General features: G+C 43.6%; 1 protein-coding gene across 1 annotated transcript in view; it reads right to left on the minus strand.

Annotated features, from left to right (window-relative positions):
• LOC128704237 (uncharacterized) overlaps positions 1-23,154 on the minus strand; it is a 586,655-nt gene that overhangs the window by 60,212 nt on the left and 503,289 nt on the right. The window contains exon 7 of the mRNA XM_070091942.1: positions 19,052-19,135. Within this exon, the coding sequence (XP_069948043.1) occupies positions 19,052-19,135 (84 nt within the window). The remainder of the gene's footprint in view (positions 1-19,051; positions 19,136-23,154) is intronic.

Consider the following 23,154-nt stretch of genomic DNA (forward strand, 5'->3'; position numbering starts at 1 on the left):
GTGGCTTCTATAACATAGCTGAACCACTTGCCAAGAAACTTCTTCATCGCTATCCCACATAAGAACACTGTAGAAGGTCTGCTCACAAACTTGTCCGGTCTCCTTTCCAAGCTACCCAAGTTTTTAGACTCTACAACCCAACTCGGTACATCATCAGGTGCAGCATTCTTCACCTGACCTCAGCCGGACTATAAATACTCGCGTTCCTTCCACCCCAGGTAGTTCTGTTTGTGACTTGAAAAAGCCCACTGTGTGGGCGAAACGTAGTCAATAAAGGATCACATTACACTGCATTTGTGTTTATATTGCCATTGTGTCGGTATTTTATACCATTTATTTCCAAGTACTGGTGGTGACGTGTACTTAGCTCAGTGGTGACGTGTACTTAGCTCAGTGGTGACGAGTACTTAGCTCAGTGGTGACGTGTACTTAGCTGGAGTGGTGACGTGTACTTAGCTCTGTGAAGACCTGTTTGTGTGCTCTTGAGTGCTGACCTATACTTGGCTCTGTGAAGAAGTGTCTTGTTTGCTCCCTGGACTGAACCAAGATGCCCTCCATCGAGCAACTTTACCAGCAACTTAAGGAAGAATTGAGGGCAGCGAAGATGGAGATACGGCGATTGACCGAGGAGAACAAGAGGATTCGTAGTAGTCCTGTTTCGAGTCCTCAGGTCAAGAAGGGATCGTGGTCAGTGGCTGGACAGCAGGGGACGACGAAGTTGACGATCAAGAAGACGAATGGAAAGCCAGAAACGATGAAGAAGAAAGAGACTGCTGTGGAAACTCCCGTGGAAACCTCCAACGCATTCTCGGTGCTACCCGACGAATGTGAGTCTACTACTGGGATCGTCACGACGAACGACAACAAGGAAGGTAAGAATATTGTTGTTGTTGGGGATAGCCAGGTTAGATACATGGATAGGGCATTCTGCTTGAAGGACAGGAGTAGGAGACAAAGGGTATGCTTTCCTGGGGCTGGGATGGAGGACATTGTTAGCCGGCTTGACAACATCATGAACGGTAATGGGATCAATCCTATTATTTGCCTCAGTGCTGGAGGCAATGATGTAGGCAAGCGTAGAAGTGAGGATTTAGTTAGAAAGTTCAGGACAGCTATAGACATGATTAGGAAGAAGGGGGGGGCGCCCTGTTATATGTGGCATTTTGCCAAGAAGAGGTGTTGGTAATGAATGGTTGTCCAGAGCAATTGGTATTAATTGTTGGCTGGATAAACACTGTAAGGATAATGCAGTACCATTCATTGACAACTGGGACAACTTCTATGGCCGAAATGACATGTATGCCAGGGATGGGGTTCACTTATCCAGGGCAGGTGTGGGTTTTCTTGCTAACTCAGTTGAGGGGGTTGTTAGGACTTTAAACTAGGATTAGTTAGAGGTATGGGTTTTGAAATGATTAATAATGAGTATGGATATATTGACTTATGCTCTGATATTAAGAATCTTAGTAGTAACTGTCATGGAGTAACTCTGGGTAATGATAATTTCAGAAATTGTGTAAAAACAAAGATGAATAGGAAAAATGTGCAGAAGAAAAAAACATATGATGGTATTTTATGCTAACAGTCGAAGTGCAAGAAATAAAATTAATGAACTACGTTTGGTAGCATGTGCTGGGAACTTTGATATCATTGCATTAACTGAAACGTGGTATGATTTAAGGAGTCGGGATATGAATGCTGAGTGTAATATTCAGGGATTTAAGTTATTCAATGTGGATAGATGTAATGGGAAGGGGGGAGGAGTTGCATTGTATGTTCGAGAAAATATTAATTGTTGCATAAAAAATGGTATAAAAATAGATGGAGCAGTAACAGAGTCTGTTTGGGTAGAGTTCGTGGAGGGTCAAGAAAAACTAATTCTAGGTGTAATATACCGACCTCCAGGCTTGGATCACGATAGAGGGAGACTTCTTTGGGACGAAATTGTTAGGGCTTCTGGACACAGTAACGTAGTCATAGTAGGGGACTTTAACTTTAGCCAAATTGACTGGAATTCTTTGACAGGTAATCTGGAGTCCAGTGACTTCATGGAAACAGTTCAGGACTGTTTTCTGAAACAGAGTGTAACTGAACCTACCAGGGGTAATAATTTGCTAGACCTAGTCTTGTCAAATAAGGAAACACTCGTGAATAATCTGGAGATCACTGAAGAGCTTGGCGCAAGTTATCACAAATCCATCACCTTTAGCATTAATTGGGAATGCAAGAATAATGATAATACAGTAAAAATCCCCGATTTTCGTTCTGCCGATTATAATGGACTTAGGGAACATCTGTCTAATCTTGATTGGGGTTATCTAGCTAATGATTTTATTGACGATAATCATACTTATGAATATGAAGGGATCTGCTTTTATGATTGCTTTCTTAATAATGTACACAGTGCCCAGAGTATATACATTCCCCAGAGAGAAATTAGGTCTAATAATAATGATCCCAAATGGGTTAACAGGAGGCTAAAGCATCTATTAGGGGAGAAAAGGGGAATTTATAGGCGCATCAGAAGAGGAGAGGTTAACCTTACTGACCAATATGTTCAGCTTAAAAGAGAAGTAAAAAAGGCGATTAGAAAGGCTAAACGTGACTATGAAATTAGAGTCGCTAATGAATCAAAGACTAATCCAAAGGGGTTCTTTCAAGTGTATAGGACGAAGTTGAAGGAAAAGGTAGGACCTCTGAAATCTGGGAATGGACAGCTGACGGATAATGAACTGGAAATGTGTTCCTTATTTAATGACTATTTTTTGTCAGTTTTTACAGAGGAAGATGTAAATGAGATTCCAGTAATTAACAATTATTTGGTTCCTGATGAATTTAAGTTAACTAATATTACTGTCACGAAGGACATGGTTATTAAACAGATAGACAAACTGAAACAAAATAAGTCCCCGGGACCCGATGAGTTGTTTTCAAGGGTACTTAAGGAATGCAAGATGGAGCTTAGTCAGCCATTAACGAGTGTATTCAATGCGTCCATCCTTACCAGTGTTGTGCCAGAGTTGTGGAAGATGGCTAATGTGGTTCCTATATTCAAATCAGGGGATAAGTCCACTCCTTCAAATTACCGTCCAATAAGCCTGACATCTATAGTGGGCAAGTTATTAGAATCAATTATAGCTGACATTATCAGAAGTCACCTTGAAGAGCATAACTTGATAAAGGAATCTCAGCATGGATTCACGAGAGGTCGTTCCTGCCTGACAAACTTACTGACGTTCTTCAAAAGAACATTTGAGGCAGTTGACAGTAATAAGGAATATGATATTGTTTATTTGGATTTTAGTAAAGCCTTCGACAGAGTACCTCACAAGAGACTCTTAAGAAAAGTGGCAGCTCATGGTATAGGAGGTAAAGTTCTAGCATGGATTGAGGCATGGCTTACCAATAGAAAGCAGAGAGTTACCATTAATGGAGTGAAATCTGAATGGGGATTAGTCACTAGTGGCGTTCCACAAGGATCAGTTTTGGGCCCTCTCTTGTTCATAATTTACATTAATGACCTTGATGAAGGGATTACTAGTGACATGAGTAAGTTTGCTGATGATACAAAGATAGGCCGTATAATTCACTCTGAGGAGGATATCAATGAACTCCAGGACGATTTGAACAAATTAATGTCTTGGTCTGAGAAATGGCAGATGAAGTTTAATGTGGATAAGTGTAAGGTACTTGCCCTTGGTAATGAAAATAACCCTCGAAGCTATAATCTAGGTGAAGTAGAGCTTGGTCATACAGAATGTGAAAAAGACTTGGGAGTCATGGTAAGCAGAAATCTAAAGCCAAGACAGCAGTGCTTCAGTGTGCGCAACAAGGCCAACAGATTACTTGGATTTATCTCAAGAAGTATAAGTAACAGAAGTCCAAAAGTTATTTTACAGCTCTATACATCACTAGTGAGGCCTCATTTAGATTATGCTGCTCAGTTTTGGTCCCCTTACTACAGGATGGACATAGACTCATTAGAGAACATACAGAGAAGAATGACTAAAATGATTTACTGTGTAAGGAACCTCCCGTATGAAGATAGACTTAAAGCCTTAAATCTCCACTCTCTGGAGAGGCGTAGAATGAGGGGAGATATCATTGAAGTGTATAAGTGGATGACGGGCATAAACAAGGGAGACATTAATAAAGTACTGAGGGTGTCGAACCAGGTAAGAACCAGGAATAATGGATTTAAGTTGGATAAATTTAGATTTAGAAAGGACATAGGTAAGTACTGGTTTTCTAACAGAGTTGTAGATGCGTGGAACAGTCTTCCCAGTGGGGTGATAGAGGCTAGGACCTTGGGTAGCTTTAAGAAGAGACTGGACAAATATATGAGTGGGAGGGGCTGGGTTTGATTGGTGTCATTGGATACGGGAGTTATTTCTTGGGTGGCTTTAGGTAGAGATCGTTTTGATAAGGACCTGCCTCGTATGGGCCAGTAGGCCTTCTGCAGTGTTCCTACATTCTTATGTTCTTATGTTCTTTTCTAACAGAGTTGTAGATGCGTGGAACAGTCTTCCCAGTGGGGTGATAGAGGCTAGGACCTTGGGTAGCTTTAAGAAGAGACTGGACAAATATATGAGTGGGAGGGGCTGGGTTTGATTGGTGTTGGGGGGTGCGGGAGTTGTTTCTTGAGTAGCTTTAGGTAGATGTCGTCTTGATAAGGACGTGCCTCGTATGGGCCAGTAGGCCTTCTGCAGTGTTCCTACATTCTTATGTTCTTAAGGTTCTGAAGCTCGGGAGCGTCCACTGTGATCCTGGATAAAGGTATCTAATTATTACATAACCCTGGGTTCCTTTACCTCTATGCACGCAAGAAAGTTAATGCAGAATGTGGTGTAAGTTGAAAATACAGTTAAACGTTAGCGTTGAAGATCTGAAACGATTCGGATTTGGCATTCACAAGTGTTATATGGACCATAACTTCTGTAAAAACTTGCATTTGTGGTCACAGAGGTGCCTGTGCTAACCTTCCTATGGTGTAGAAATATACCTAGTTGGATGAATCTTATTTTGGCTAGCTGGTCTAGTGGCTAACGCGACGGGCTGGAGTTTTGAGACTCTATGACCGCGGGTTCAATCCCGGCCGGGGGTATGGTTTATTTGCAATCGTGTCATTACGATTTCTTGAGTCATAACTTCTCTATTTTTTCAATAAAAAATGGCAGTTCAAGATAAAACAGTTCGCATTAGCTTAGAAGCCAAACTAAAGGCATATTGGCTTATCTCAGAGGGACCAAAATCCTAAGATTCCCAGCCTTTTAAGCCTGAAGCCAGTCAGAATTTGAATTATTAATTAAGCTCTCAGCGTTAAAAGGTGAAACCAATTTGATGAAGCATTCACAAATGGCGAAGACTTGGACCACCGGCTAGCAAACAGGTTAAAGAAAGAACATTAAAATGGTATGAAATACCGACAGATTGTTAGGTAAGACACATATGCAACAGTTAGGTATCTTTATTTCGAAACGTTTCGCCTACACAGTAGGCTTCTTCAGTCGAGTACAGAAAGGTTGATAGAAGCAGAAGATACTTGAAGACGATGTAATCAGTCCATCACCCTTAAAGTTTTGAGGTGGTCAGTCCCTCAGTCTGGAGAAGAGCATTGTTCCGTTGTCTGAAACAATATGAAGTTGAAGTGACAGAATGGGGCCTTTATATAGTGCCAGGAGGTGAGACGTAGGTTGCTTTGGGAGGGCAGGTCCTTCTCAAACCCAGCCGTTCTCACTAGTAGAGGTTGTCGAAGTGGTCTGTACCAAGATACCCTTGTGTTGCAGTGTCTGACAGAATGAACATTAAAATGGTATGAAATACCGACAGATTGTTAGGTAAGACACATATAAGAACATAAGAACATAAGAAAGGAGGAACACTGCAGCAGGCCTGTTGGCCCATACTAGGCAGGTCCTTTACAATTCATCCCACTAACAAACATTTGACCAACCCAATTTTCAATGCTACCCAAGAAATAAGCTCTGATGTGCAAGTCCAACTCAAATCCAACCCCTCCCACTCATGTACTTATCCAACCTAAATTTGAAACTACCCAAAGTCCTAGCCTCAATAACCCAACTAGGTAGACTGTTCCACTCATCAACTACCCTATTTCCAAACCAATACTTTCCTATGTCCTTTCTAAATCTAAACTTATCTAATTTAAATCCATTACTGCGGGTTCTCTCTTGGAGAGATATCCTCAAGACCTTGTTAATATCCCCTTTATTAATACCTATCTTCCACTTATACACTTCGATCAGGTCTCCCCTCATTCTTCGTCTAACAAGTGAATGTAACTTAAGAGTCTTCAATCTTTCTTCATAAGGAAGATTTCTAATGCTATATATTAATTTAGTCATCCTACGCTGAATGTTTTCTAACGAATTTATGTCCATTCTGTAATATGGAGACCAGAATTGAGCTGCATAATCTAGGTGAGGCCTTACTAATGATGTATAAAGCTGCAGTATGACCTCTGGACTTCTGTTGCTTACACTTCTTGATATAAATCCCAGTAATCTATTTGCCTTATTACGTACGCTTAGGCATTGCTGTCTTGATTTAAGGTTGCTGCTTACCATAACCCCCAAGTCCTTTTCGCAATCTGTATGGTTAAGTTCTACATTATTTAACTTATAAGTGCTAGGGTTATGGACACTCCCGAGCTTCAGAACCTTGCATTTATCTACAACAGTTAGGTATCTTTATTTCGAAACGTTTCGCCTACACAGTAGGCTTCTTCAGTCGAGTACAGAAAGGTTGATAGAAGCAGAAGATACTTGAAGACGATGTAATCAGTCCATCACCCTTAAAGTTTTGAGGTGGTCAGTCCCTCAGTCTGGAGAAGAGCATTGTTCCGTTGTCTGAAACAATATGAAGTTGAAGTGACAGAATGGGGCCTTTATATAGTGCCAGGAGGTGAGACGTAGGTTGCTTTGGGAGGGCAGGTCCTTCTCAAACCCAGCCGTTCTCACTAGTAGAGGTTGTCGAAGTGGTCTGTACCAAGATACCCTTGTGTTGCAGTGTCTGACAGAATGAACATTAAAATGGTATGAAATACCGACAGATTGTTAGGTAAGACACATATGCAACAGTTAGGTATCTTTATTTCGAAACGTTTCGCCTACACAGTAGGCTTCTTCAGTCGAGTACAGAAAGGTTGATAGAAGCAGAAGATACTTGAAGACGATGTAATCAGTCCATCACCCTTAAAGTTTTGAGGTGGTCAGTCCCTCAGTCTGGAGAAGAGCATTGTTCCGTTGTCTGAAACAATATGAAGTTGAAGTGACAGAATGGGGCCTTTATATAGTGCCAGGAGGTGAGACGTAGGTTGCTTTGGGAGGGCAGGTCCTTCTCAAACCCAGCCGTTTCGAAATAAAGATACCTAACTGTTGCATATGTGTCTTACCTAACAATCTGTCGGTATTTCATACCATTTTAATGTTCATTCTGTCAGACACTGCAACACAAGGGTATCTTGGTACAGACCACTTCGACAACCTCTACTAGTGAGAACGGCTGGGTTTGAGAAGGACCTGCCCTCCCAAAGCAACCTACGTCTCACCTCCTGGCACTATATAAAGGCCCCATTCTGTCACTTCAACTTGATTCTGTTCAAGATTGATGGACTGAACACATCGTCAGTACAGTCAAGAAGACTCTCTTCGACATCACATCCTTTTCACAATGCTGTCGAATCGTGTGAAAATCAAGCCTGTGAATGGTGCAATAAATGACTCCTCGAAGTTAGCTTTAGCTACTGTCGTTAAGACCCGCCTGCAGGTCAAATTTACGGCAATCCACTCTCTGAAGGACTCCTTCATTGTCGTCTGCACAGACGACACGGAAGCATCGAAACTTATGGACGACTCTTCAATCAGGACCCTACAAACACAACAATTCACTCTATCCCCGTCTCCATTCTTGAAGTCGAAACGTTCGGTCTTTGTGAAAAGACTGGACAATATGGTCACCTCTCTCTCTACTGAAGCACTGAAGACATCTATTGAGGAACAAAACACCTGGGCCTCGGTAGACAGCATCTACAAGATCCCTAACGCCTCATCTATGCTAAAGATTACATTTTCAGACATCTCCATGGCTGCCCAAGCTCTCTCTGACGGTCTGGCCATCTCATATTACCACATCCACGCTAGTCATATAGAACAAGAACGTTTCACATACATCTCCCACTGCTGGACCTGCTACTCCTATAAACACACCACCAAGGATTGCCCCATCAAGGATAAGAAGTTTTGTTCAAAATGTGGGAATGATGGACACGATTTCAGATCCTGCACCATTACTACAGCACCAACTTGTCTAAACTGCAAGGGTAATCATCATACCCTTGCAGCTAAGTGCCCAATCAGGAAAGAAATCATATTGAAGAAAACTAAAGTTCTGAAGAACACCTCCAATTCACCGACACACGCTGCAATAACCAAACCACAAACCGACACCACCAAGACTCTACACGCTAATCTACAGGCACCATCGCCCAGCAACTCCCTCTCTCCACTCCCAGACGGAGATTCCTCAAAGGTGCTGTACTGCATGGTGTATGCACACCTTGCAAACGCAGCAAACCCCGGCACTTTCAACACCACTATTAACGAACTATTCCGTCTGAACAACATGCCTGCCTTCAATTTTCCGGACTCCACACCTTCAGCAGACATACTCAAGATCCTTCCCAACGTCCTGAACTTTACTGCACCTGCAGACCTGTCTCCTGCTCAAGCAACTGCTCCTGCAACTTCTATAACCACTTCCACCGCTGACAACGTTGATCATGTTGCCTCAACCACCGTCTCCCACCTCTCCCAGCCTGCTGTTACACAACCATTACACCTTACAGCTGCTCCTGTCGACCCTCAGTCACCGGCTACCACCATTGTAGATTCTCCCAATGAATCCACTCCAGAAGAGGAAGATAACGACGACTCCAGTAAACCCTCATGGGAAAACCTTACCTTTTACACTTCTCCTTCAAATACTGACACCATGACCTGTACTGAACTCTACAAAAGCCTCGGTGCTGGAACAGTCAAGTATGCATGTGAATCACCGCTTCACTTCTCACTCACCCAAGTTCTTGAGTTCATCAAGCCTCTACGTTTCACCTTCAGTAACAAGGCTAAACTATACCACCTATCTAGAAGCAGCTTCAAAAAGTTCGAAAATGGCTCCATTGCTAACCTGCCTCCTCAGTTACTCCTATAACTCCCATATGTGTTCTACCCTCTGATGTGACCTAGCCTGCTGCCAACTACTCAAGTCCAATGCAACAGTCCCTGCTATTCCTGTTCTCAAGTCTGCCCCACGATCGCCTTAGCTGCTGGGTAAGCCCTGGCTCTATTTCTCTGACTAAGAACACTCCTCTCCAGAGCTATTCTTCATCTGTCCCATCTTCCCCGCTCATCCCATTGGGATCTTACCTGAACTTGTTTGCTTGCTTGCACTTCAACTTCATATTGTTTCAGACAACGGAACAATGCTCTTCTCCAGACTGAGGGACTGACCACCTCAAAACTTTAAGGGTGATGGACTGATTACATCGTCTTCAAGTATCTTCTGCTTCTATCAACCTTTCTGTACTCGACTGAAGAAGCCTACTGTGTAGGCGAAACGTTTCGAAATAAAGATACCTAACTGTTGCATATGTGTCTTACCTAACAATCTGCCGGTATTTCATACCATTTTAATGTTCATTCTGTCAGACACTGCAACACAAGGGTATCTTGGTACAGACCACTTCGACAACCTCTACTAGTGAGAACGGCTGGGTTTGAGAAGGACCTGCCCTCCCAAAGCAACCTACGTCTCACATACTGGCACTATATAAAGGCCCCATTCTGTCACTTCAACTGAGAAGCGATCAAGCGACTTAGCTCGAGTGGTGACGTGTGCTTACCTAACACATCGACGATCTCGCCTCTCTCGAAATTATCCCGTATTGAGTAGTGCTTTGAGTAGTGCTTGCTGGACCTTCGTCTTCCTCTCCACCATCAGGATTGGTGCGTCGGTGGTTGCCGACCGAAGGGCAGGAAGCCTCTTGCTGCCTGAATTCTCTTCGCCTGTTGACTGCACGCCATACAGCCAGTCTCGCCACCACTCAGGATATACAGTGCTCCATCAAGCTACAGTTCACCTCCTCAGTGTCCTGCGCCAGGCAAGTACGTGTGTCTACTTACACGTACTTGCCTAGCTGAGTACTCTCACTTTTTGGCCGATTGTCACCTCCAATTACATCTTTTCGTAATTAGACGATGCCTTCGTTGCCTTCCACCTCCCACCCCCCTTCCACTCTCCCCCAACCTCCCACACCTGCCTCTGCTTCTACTAAATCCAATTCCTTCTCGCTAAACCTCAAATTTTCTAATCCTGATGCCACTATCTGTCCGGAAAATTTATTATATCAGATCACTGGTGCACCTCAACTTAAAGTCTTCAAAACCAACTCAGGCTTCAAACTCCTTCTTGACAAACATTCCTACGAAGCGTACACCTCAAGCGATACCAGACAAAAACTTCTCAACGCAGGCTTCACCATTATTTGGACTCCTGAGCACCGTGCCAAAAGCACAGTCATTGCTAAACACGTAGACTACTCTCTCCTGACAGCCTATGACACAGACAAAGAAGACTTAATAAAAGATATCAGTACTAAGAACAAAGTCTCTGTTGACGATATTTACAGACCAGAAAACTCTACCATTCTCAAAATACGCTGTTCTACTCCTGCTGACGCCTCTACACTCTTCAGTCAAGGAATCTTTGCCAAGACCATCCGCATTCCTCCAAACGCTCTCTTCACTCCGAACTTCCACCCAATCACACAATGTCTTAAATGCTACAAATTCGGCCACGACAAAAACACATGCACATCTACACAAGTCTGCTCCAGATGTTCAGCAACTGGCCACTTCTGGAATACTTGCAACCTCCCCCTTAAATGTTCTAACTGCGGCGGGTCACACACTGCAGTTGCAAATTCCTGCCCTTCTAGAAAGCACATTCTCTCCTCCCTCAGAGCAAACCAACCTCCCTCCCTACCCAACCCCTTCCCTGCTCCTCCCTCCCCTTCCTTACCTCCCTCCCCTTCCACACCTCCCTCCCCTAAATGCCTGGGCCTCCCCACGCACTTGGTCTACCTCTTCTACTCTACACACATCAAACACCAACACACAGACTACAAGCACTTCTCCTTCTACACCCACACTAGACTACAAAACTAACTGTCAACTTGCCACTGCTGCCCACTCTGCGATGGTAATCTCACAAGCTTACCAATCAGACTACTCACATGTCCTTAACCTAATCTTGTCTGCTAACAATCTTCCCTCTTTAATTATCCCTCCTTCCTGCTTCTCTTCCAAGCCTCCTACAACCTCTCACTCCTTCCTCTCTCCCACCCCCCCACTTCCTACTCCCACCAGCTCTCCTCCTCCACTACCTCTCTTCACTACTTCTACACCTCCCACCAACACCCCTACTGCTACTGCTACGACCACCCCTCCCCCCACTTCCTTACCCACTTCATCCCCTTCCAAAGCTTCCACTTCCTCACAGCTTACCAAAACTTCCACTTCCTCTGCATCCACCTTCGCCCACTCCACCACAACCAAAACCTCATCCAGGTCCAACTCCACCTCCTCCAGACAAAATCCACTCAAACCTAAACCTACCCCAACTTCTAACGGACAGACCAAAGAACATAAAAACAGATCCATCTCTTCCTCCCCCTCCAGGAAACGGGTCCGTAGCACCTACAAACACACATCCACTGATGGCACCACTATCACGGGCTTTAATCCAAACTCCTCCCCCGACATTAACTTTGCTAAGACGAAACCATTAAATCACGTTTAAGGCGATTCAGTTCAACGTACGTTCTTACTTTACAATTAGACACCTACTGGCCGAGCTCCTTGAAGCAGAGAGGCCAGATATTGTTTTGCTAAACAGTACCTGCCTCAAAGCCCCTCAATGTATCCGCCATTATGGTTATACTGCACTACAGTCCCCCTATGATCCCCACGATGGGGTTGCCATCCTTGTCAATTCCAACATAAAACATGAATTTCTCCCAATCCCTTTTATTCACCAACACTGTCTTGCGGTCAGAATACACACCCACCTTGGCCCCTTTATCTTTTTCACCACCTATGCTCGCCCAAACACTACTCTCAACATACACGACCTCTCCTTAGTCTTCAACTACACCAACACACCAACTTACCTACTAGCTGACATGAATGCCAAACACACTGCCTTTCATCACACCAGTAACAACCAACTTGGTCACCAATTACTCAACTTCACAAACCATAAACACCTAATTCATCTTGGCCCAGACTTCAATACCTTCTTCAACCACACGGGCCAAGGCAAACCAGACATCATTCTGGCAAACCGAGCCAGCTCTCTATTTCAACATTACATCTCACCTGGCCCTATTACAGGCTCTGATCACATCCCAGTCATCTTACACATCTCCTCCAACCCTATCCTCATTCCAACCACACCTTCATTCTCCTACAAGAACGCTGACTGGGATGCTTTCAAACAACACATAGACAATATTAACCTCACCTATGACTACAACAACAAACCTATCTCTGACATCGATACTCAACTTGATCTCATCCAGGACACCATTACACAAGCAGCCAACATCGCAATACCAAAGAAAACTCACACCACTCGTTATTCCTTCAAACCGTCACTCAGAACAAGAAGACTAATTATCTGCTACCACAACCGCTTCCTCTACAACACACATAGATTTAATCAAGTCCGATTAGATCTCACTTACCTTAGAAACAACATTTTACACAGCCTAGACCAAGACCACAACAATCACTGGTCACGACTAATACAACAAGCGGACAGGCAGCGTGTTAAAAACACTAAAGCCTTCTGGAACTTTATCAAAAAAATCAGAGGCACTACTCCCACCAACAAATTCAAACACATCACCCACAACAACACACACATCTCAGACCCACAGGCTGCTACCAACATCTTCAAACACATCTGGGAGAACATCTTCCACGCTCACCCACCTCACCCTAACGTTATTCAACACATTCAGAACATAGAACACTGGAACACTGCACACACACAAGAAACAACACCAGACAGCCACATACATCTAGACACTCTTACCTCCTCCCAAGAACTCGACACTCCTTTCACCAACACAGATGTTAAAACTCTCCTCAGACACCTTCCTCCAAAGGCTCCTGGTGCCTCTGGCCTAAACCATATTATCCTGAAACACCTTCCTGACTCTATCATTACTGCCTACACAAACCTCCTCAATGCCTCCCTTGCCTCTGGATACTTCCCTTCCCTCTTCAAAGCTGCTACTGCTATCCTCCTTCCTAAACCCAATAAAGACCACTCTGACCCTAGAAACTATCGCCCTATCAGCCTCCTCGAAACTTTAGGAAAACTCTTTGAAAAACTCATTGATCATCGCCTTCGCAGATACCTGGAACATAATTCTCTACTTTCAGATGGCCAGTTTGGCTTCAGAACACACAGATCCACACAGGATGCCATTAACATCATTCTCAACTACATCCACATAAACACAAAACAAAGAAACAGGACAGCCCTGGTTGCAAAAGACGTTGAAAAAGCTTTTGACACTGTGTGGCACGAGGGGCTCAAGTACAAACTCTGCACTAACTTCAACCTGCCTCTCAATACTCGTAAACTCCTCTGCAACTTCCTAGACGGCCGTACCATGAGAATCAAATTCCAAGGCTGTTACTCTGACTACTTCACACTAAATGCTGGAGTACCCCAGGGATCTGTCCTTTCCCCTACCCTCTACATTTTATACACTAACGACATTCCAACACCTATATACCACAACTCCATCACACTAGCCTATGCAGACGACATTACACAACTTATCACTCATGCCAATATAGATACACTCACACACAAAACACAAAATGAGGTTGACAGGATAGCCATCTGGGAACAAAAATGGAGGATCAAAACCAATGCAGCAAAATCCAGCATTACGTATTTTAACTACAGGAAACGTGATCCTCCATTACCTGTCGAACTCAGAACAGCTGACACCCGCACTTACTTCCCTATCACACAATCTGTCACTGTCCTTGGCGTTAATCTTGACTACCTTCTTCGTTTACACGGACACATTCACTCAAGGCATGCAATTGCTAGTAAGGCCCTTGCGGGCCTCTACAAGCTGAAACATGCCTCTCAACGCACCAAACTACACCTCTACAAATCCCTAATACGTCCTCTGATAACTTACTCTCCTCTAGCCCTCTCTCTTGCAGCAAAAACAAACTTACTTAAACTGCAGCGTGTCCAGAACAAGGCGCTGCGCTGGGTGCTTGATGTCAGATGGGAGGACTTCGCCACAAGCGAGTCTCTCCATGCCCAGTTAGACGTCCCTGCGCTGAATCTGTACTGGAAGAGGCTCAGTGACAGACAGATAGACAAACTTGAGACACGACATGACTACTGGACCTCTCTCCTTGACGAAGACATTCGCAGACCCACAAACCAACACAACCTTTTCTACTCCTTGCATGATCCTGCTCCTAACCCTACTTACAAATAACCTTGGATCCGCTGACAGGTACCTTCTAAGACAGGTACCATTCTCTGACCCACGTTCGCCTTAGCTTTTTTGGGTTAAGACATGACTCAGTTCTGCACTCCTCTCTAGCTCTAAACGTCGCAAGTCCCTTACTCCCAGCTCACCCCACCGGAGTCCCAACAGAAGAACCGGAATTTCTCTTTTCAATATCTGTCCCACGATCGCCTTTGCTGCTGGGTTAAGCCCTGGCTCTATTTCTACGACTAAGAACACTCCTCTCCAGCACTATTCTTCGTCTGTCCCGTCTTCCCCGCTCATCCCATTTGGGATCTTACCTGAACTTTCGTTCGTTCGTTCACTTCAACTTCATATTGTTTCAGACAACGGAACAATGCTCTTCTCCAGACTGAGGGACTGACCACCTCAAAACTTTAAGGGTGATGGACTGATTACATCGTCTTCAAGTATCTTCTGCTTCTATCAACCTTTCTGTACTCGACTGAAGAAGCCTACTGTGTAGGCGAAACGTTTCGAAATAAAGATACCTAACTGTTGCATATGTGTCTTACCTAACAGGTTAAAGAAAGTATCGTCTGTACCAAGATTGCAAGGTGTTGCTGTCACACAAGTATCATAATAATGGTAAACAATACACACAAGTTGATGGATCAAACACCTGTACTACTCACGTAACTTTATTATATACACGTTTCTCCAATCAGTGGCATTTTATATTGATTACATAAAAATCATCAGAAGTGCTCCTATATTCATTACATGTGTATTCAATCCGAGAACAGTTGGCTTCTTGAAACTTAAAAGAAAATTTTGTTCTCATTCTCGTGGATGTGTTATGTTCCAGTGTAGGCAACTGATAGCAAATTTATGAACAATTCTGCCTTATGCCCATATGCTGCAATTAAGATTCGAACCCATTAGGTTGTGTAGGATTCGTGAGGAAAGAGGACAAGTGTTCCCTGACGCGGGTCCTATCATATGATGGCTTACGACAGGAGCGCTTCTTACAGTGGGTAAGACCGGCGGAGGCCAGAGTGATGGTCAATACCTGGATTACCAAAAATTACATAGGAACTTTAGCTCTGTGGATAGAAGACACTGTAACCTGGTCACTCGCTCTCAGTTGGTAGACTGGAAAAGACACGGATGAAGGGTTGATGAAGGCCCCATCGGAAGATAGACCTGGATAGACAAAGTTTTCAATTTCTAGTAATATTAGGAATCAGGCAGTGAAAAAAGGGACAGTAGCTCTCTGGGCTTCTGAATATACCTGATATACCTGATGAGAATTTACCTGGGTAAATTCTCATCACAACGACTCACTGTAAAACTCTATAGATTCCTATAACGTGAATATTTTCAGTGTTTTCCCCAGAACATAAAATTGCAATAATATTAAGAATAATAATAATTAATAATAATAATATCTTTATTTCTACAAGTACATGTACAAGGTATACAGGCCATAGCTGACAACAATGACGTACTACTATATAGAAAGCATATATCGAGCAAATTAGGTAAATTTTTACCCAGGATGCTATCCACACCAGTTGACTAACACCCAGGTACCTATTTTATTGATGGATAAACATGGACAACAGGTGTAAGGAAACACGCCTTGCCGGGAATCTAACCCGGACTTCTCAGCGTGTGAAGCGAGAACTTGCCTACCAGGCCACGAGCTGAATAATGAAAATAATAAGAACATAAGAACATAAGAAAGGAGGAACACTGCAGCAGGCCTGTTGGTTATTAATTGCTTAATTAGTGAGAACGTGTTTAATAAACGAGACACAGCACAGGCAAGCCAGTACGTGTTTAATGAGACACAGCACAGGCAAGCCAGTACGTGTTTAATGAGACACAGAACAGGCAAGCCAGTACGTGTTTAATGAGACACAGCACTGGCAAGCCAGTACGTGTTTAATGAGACACAGCACTGGTAAGCCAGTACGTGTTTAATAAACGAGACACAGCACAGGCAAGCCAGTACGTGTTTAATGAGACACAGCACTGGCAAGCCAGTACGTGTTTAATAAATGAGACACAGCACTGGCAAGCCAGTACGTGTTTAATAAACGAGACATATCACAGGCAAGCCAGTACGTGTTTAATGAGACACAGCACTGACAAGCCAGTACGTGTTTAATGAGACACAGCACTGACAAGCCAGTACGTGTTTAATGAGACACAGCACTGACAAGCCAGTACGTGTTTAATGAGACACAGCACTGGCAAGTCAGTACGTGTTTAATAAATGAGACACAGCACAGGCAAGCCAGTACGTGTTTAATAAATGAGACACAGCACAGGCAAGCCAGTGCGTGTTTAATGAGACACAGCACAGGCAAGCCAGTACGTGTTTAATAAATGAGACACAGCACAGGCAAGCCAGTACGTGTTTAATAAATGAGACACAGCACAGGCAAGCCAGTGCGTGTTTAATAAATAAGACACAGCACTGGCAAGCCAGTACGTGTTTAATAAATGAGACACAGCACAGGCAAGCCAGTACGTGTTTAATGAGACACAGCACAGGCAAGCCAGTGCGTGTTTAATAAATGAGACACAGCACAGGCAAGCCAGTACGTGTTTAATAAATGAGACACAGCACAGGCAAGCCAGTACGTGTTTAATAAATGAGACACAGCACAGGCAAGCCAGTTCGTGTTTAATGAGACATAGCACAGGCAAGCCAGTACGTATTTAATGAGACACAGCACAGACAAGCCAGTGCGTGTTTAATAAATGAGACACAACACAGGCAAGCCAGTACGTGTTTAATGAGACACATCACAGGCAAGCCAGTACGTATTTAATGAGACACAGCACAGGCAAGCCAGTACGTGTTTAATGAGACACAGCACAGGCAAGCCAGTACGTGTTTAATGAGACAGCACAGGCAAGCCAGTACGTGTTTAATGAGACACAGCACAGTCAAGCCAGTACGTGTTTAATGAGACACAGCACAGGCAAGCCAGTACGTGTTTAATGAGACAGCACAGGCAAGCCAGTACGTGTTTAATGAGACACAGCACAGTCAAGCCAGTACGTGTTTAATAAATGAGACACAGCACAGGCAAGCCAGTACGTGTTTAATAAATGAGACACAGCACAGGCAAGCCAGTACGTGTTTAATAAATGAGACAGAGCACAGGCAAGCCAGTACGTGTTTAATGAGACACAGCACTGGCAAGCCAGTACGTGTTTAATAAATGAGACACAGTACAGGCAAGCCAGTACGTGTTTAATAAATGAGACACAGCCCAGGCAAGCCAGTACGTGTTTAATGAGACACAGCACTGGCAAGCCAGTACGTGTTTAATAAATGAGACACAGCACTGGCAAGCCAGTACGTGTTTAATAAATGAGACACAGCAAAGGCAAGCCAGTACGTGTTTAATGAGACACAGCACAGGCAAGCCAGTACGTGTTTAATAAATGAGACACAGCACAGGCAAGCCAGTACGTGTTTAATAAATGAGATACAGCACAGGCAAGCCAGTACGTGTTTAATGAGACACAGCACTGGCAAGCCAGTACGTGTTTAATAAATGAGACACAGCACAGGCAAGCCAGTACGTGTTTAATAAATGAGACACAGCACAGGCAAGCCAGTACGTGTTTAATGAGACACAGCACTGGCAAGCCAGTACGTGTTTAATAAACAAGACACGTCACAGGCAAGCCAGTACGTGTTTAATGAGACACAGCACTGGCAAGCCAGTACGTGTTTAATGAGACACAGCACTGGCAAGCCAGTACGTGTTTAATAAATGAGAAACAGCACTGGCAAGCCAGTACGTGTTTAATAAATGAGACACAGCACAGGCAAGCCAGTACGTGTTTAATAAATGAGACACAGCACAGGCAAGCCAGTACGTGTTTAATGAGACACATCACAGGCAAGCCAGTACGTGTTTAATAAAAGAGAGAGCACAGGCAAGCCAGTACGTGTTTAATAAATGAGACCCAGCACAGGCAAGCCAGTACGTGTTTAATAAAAGAGAGAGCACTGGCAAGCCAGTGGTTGTTTAATGTGTGAGACCCGGCTCTACTAAGCCAGCAGTTGTATAATATATGATACTCAGCTTTGGGAAACCAGTAGTTGCTTGATGGAAATGAATACGTCCTCGGTCACATGACGTAAACTTTTACTGAGTGTGTCATCAGGGACGTCAACAGTACATCCTAGGTCACATGACCTAAACCCTCACTGAGCGGGTCATCAGGAACACCTGGGTCACATGACCTAAACCCTCACTGAGCGGGTCATCAGGAACACCTGGGTCACATGACCTAAACCCTCACTGAGCGGGTCATCAGGAACACCTCGGTCACACGACAAAAAGCTCCGTATGTAACATACTCGACAAGATAAATTTTAATATATATGTTAGCAAAGAGATGACAACCTCCATCACTTACCGTGAAGGATAGACCTAGCCTCCTGCTCTCCAAGCCGTCGTTGTGGACCAGGGGATAGTACTCAACCAAGTGTGGTGGAGATACCTGAATGAGGAGAGAGTCATTTTAAGTGATGCACAGGAGAGGGATAGATAGAGTAGCACGAAATGTCGAATGTACTGTTACAATAATCAGATCCCTTGACACCTTCTTAGCTTAGGAAGGTGGTGCATTTGTCAGATGTTGTGTGGTGGTCCTGTGTGGTTGTGTTGAGTGGTGGTGTTGCGCAGTGATGTTTGGTGGTGTTGCATGGTGGTATTGTGAAGGGGGTGCTGTTGTGTGGTGAGGTGTGGTCTCGAGTGGTGGTGTCGTGGTGTCTTGTACTGTAGTGTTGAGTGATGATCTTGTAGTGTTGGGTGGTGGTCTTGTACTGTAGTGTTGAGTGATGATCTTGTAGTGTTGGGTGGTGGTCTTGTACTGTAGTGTTGTGTTGTGATTATTACTTACATCAACAAAGTATTAAATGCTGGCCTGACGAACATATTTTTTCCACCCTTTAAGAAATAGTTACAACTTTGACCATAATTTTTAAAGGGGTGGACCGGTAAGTCCGCTTAAGGCCTCGGTCAGATGACCAAAAGCTCCAATAGCGGGTCGTCATTTGCGTAAGACCCGCGTCCGGAGACACTTGTTCTGTTTCCTGACAAACCTTATGTAACCTAACCTTTGCACCCTGATATGTCATAGAATTAATTTATAATTCAGCTCTTCGTGGTCTCATCATGGGCTCTCAGTGGCTTGTGGCTGAGCTTTGGGTAACCAACAGTTGGCCAACATGCACTCATGTGGGTGAAGATCTTATATTTGGAAGGCATAGAGCTCCCCTCCCCTGTAGCTGGAGTCACGTCGTCTGAGATGCTCCTTTCACTGGATGTTTACACTTTGGCTTTGGAGACAGTGTAGTTTGCAGGTACTGAGAACTTTGGTCAGTGACATATTGGTCTCAGTTACGTACAAGCCACTCCTGGGATAATAGTGCCTGGGTGTGATCCTGCCATACTAGTCTTCGTTACGTGCAGACAAGTCCCTAAGCAGAAGTGTCCGTGCTAGTTAGTCCTTGAGCAGGAGGGTCTTTATGCCGTCTTGACATACTGGCCTCTGTTACGTGCTAGCTGTTAACTTCGCAGGAGTTCCTCCTTGCAGTTCGAGACTTATTGGCTTCTGTTAGGTGAAAGCTAGTTCCTGTGCAGAAGGTTTTTGTCTAATCTTTTACGTGCAGGCTTGTGAGAAGTGCCTATGTATAGTTCCTGACATACTGGTTTCTCTTACGTGCAAACTAGTCTTATACCAGGAGCTACAGAACTAGTCACTGCTCAGGAATGTCTGTACAGTCCCTGACATACTAGCCAGTGTATCTCCCCCACACATTTTTTTTATCGTACTAACATTCATGATGTCTTAATCCTTGGTCATGTTAGACGGGTACTGTCATATGTAAGATCTGTACTGTAAGATCTGCTCTTTCATACAACAGTGTTTATGATAAACGAGGACTGGTATATAGGTGCAATTGTCTACTATAATTGGTGGTTTCAGTGCACCGTTATGGGTTCAGTTTTCCCTAGGTGTAATGATAGTTTGTTGTCTACTAACCATTTGCTGCAGGACTCCAGTTCCAGTGTTAAAACATTAGCAATATCTTGTGGGTCTTTGCAAGGAACCTATAGTGACATAAAAACTGACGGTGACGACAACGAAATGGACTAAATATGACAAAAGAGGGACCGGCATTCAAGTACCAGACCTGCTGCCAGACGTGAACCAGACATGAGACGTTTTCCACTACAATGAAATAACTGACCTCCATATCAACTGCACCAGTGTTTAACGGGAAGACAACATGGCAGAAAACCTGATCAACTAAATCTCCAAGGAAATGACAGGTCTGTAGGACTTTTTTCTTCAGTGCCAAACGAGGGAAAGAATTGAGCATTTAAACATGGCTGACCGGCATCCAAACAGCCGCTACTGCCAGACGTACAACTAGCGAAGTGAAATTCTCATCTTTACTGACGTTCATCTGTTGACAGTAGCATCATATCTGTACCACCATCATATCACCTGTACCAGTGCTAACGAGAGGGAAACACAGGAGACATCGTCAAATCAACAGTACAAAACTCCAAGGTTATAGGTCGGATATCCCTCAGTGCCAGTCGTGAGAAAGAAGTGAATAGTTAAACAGTCAAGGTTAATGTTATAGTAGCTGACCTATATTCAGCTGACCAGTGTACAGTGAGAGAATCATAGCAGAAAACGCCAAATATATCTATAAACTCAAGGAAAGTCAGGTTGTAGGTGGCGTTACTCCCCTCAGTGTTTTAAAAATGGCTGAGTCAGCAAAACAGGTCAGGAGACAACAACACCACACAACCCCCGATAAATGGAACTGAGGGGGATTTGGAAGGATAAAACCAGGGAAAAGTGAGCAGTGAAGAGGGTTTTGAAGAGGAAATTTTACTAGTAATTCAGTGGTGATTGCTAAAGCAGATACTAAGTGTACTAGGGAAAGGAAAAGAGAAATAAATATTATTGTATATGAGTAAAAGAGCGAAGAGTGAAAATGGCAGGCATTAGGGGGGTACAGGCTGCCATAATTATATTTATATTTCTTCTTCAATTCTATGAAGAAAGTAATCAGTCATGGGGGCTGGAAAAGATGAATGGAGTAACAGCGCCCTGGACAGTAAAAGCCCAACAGTTGCCATCCTACCAGAAAAGTAAATGTCACTATCGCCGCAAGGTATGGCAACACCGCATACCTAAACAAAAACAGTGGCACACAGCTCTTATTGTAGCGCTCTTAAGTGGTGATATCCAAATTAATCCAGGACCTCAAACTATTGTGCAGAGGCAAAACAGACAGATAAATGACGGCAATAATGACGGTCTAGTAGCTAGGAATGATAACCTTAACTCCATATGTAATGCATACATAGGTCAATGTGAGACAATACAGCCATTATTATCTCAAACACTACCAAACAGGTGCATACACTGTACTAAAGTACGCATGAAAAACAGAAAAGGCACCTTATGTAAAATGTGTAAGGGGTGGGTGCATGATGGATGTATGTACAATTATAGCAACGGTGCCAGAATTCATTTTGTGTGTAACAAATGCACTTTGGCACAGTTACCCTTTAGCAGTGATGACATTGATTTACCTAATTTTAATACAAATGACCCATTGCCATATATTGATGATTATGATTGTTTTGTGAAAACAGGCCTTCACTTTATTCATGTCAATGCAAGATCACTTCTTCCTAAATTGGCAGAGATTAGGATTCTAGCTAACAAAATTAGGGCGGCAGTTATAACCATCTCTGAATCTTGGTTGGATGATACGGTGACTGACGACGAGGTCAAAATAGATGGTTACAATATAAAACGCTTAGATAGGAACAGAAAGGGTGGTGGAGTATGTGCCTACATTAGAAATGACTTAGCTTACAACCCAAGACCTGATTTAAATAACAATAAACTGGAGATTCTATGGTTTGAAGTGCTGCTTCCTAAGACCAAACCCATCTTAGTAGGAACTAGTTACCGCCCTCCTACCCAGGACCAGTTCTTAGAAGACTTTTCCAGAGTCTTGTCCGGAGTTGAAAACAATTGCGAGACAATAATACTGGGCGACTTTAATATCTGTTTTCAGCAGCAAAATAACGGGCTATGCAAAAGGTATAAGCAAATTCTAGGATTAAATAGTTACACTCAACTAATTAATACTCCAACCCGGATCACACAGTTCTCAGCCACCCTAATTGACCACATACTTTGTAACCGCTCTGAGAACATTAGTCAGGCGTCATTACCACAGGTCTTAGTGATCATTTCATCATTTACTGCACCAGGAAAATAACTAGGGATAGGATAGGCCTACACAGGACAATAAAAATGAGGTCAAACAGAAACTACAGTAAAGAAACACTGGTAAATAGGCTACACAATTGTGACTGGACAGAGATAACAAGCTGCACGGACGTAAACGATGCCTGGGAAAAATTCAAAACAGTGTTCACTACCATCCTTGATAATATTGCACCAGTTAAAGAGGT

This window comes from Cherax quadricarinatus, chromosome 37 (genome assembly GCF_038502225.1).
Source record: "Cherax quadricarinatus isolate ZL_2023a chromosome 37, ASM3850222v1, whole genome shotgun sequence".
NCBI classification, from domain to species: domain Eukaryota; kingdom Metazoa; phylum Arthropoda; class Malacostraca; order Decapoda; family Parastacidae; genus Cherax; species Cherax quadricarinatus.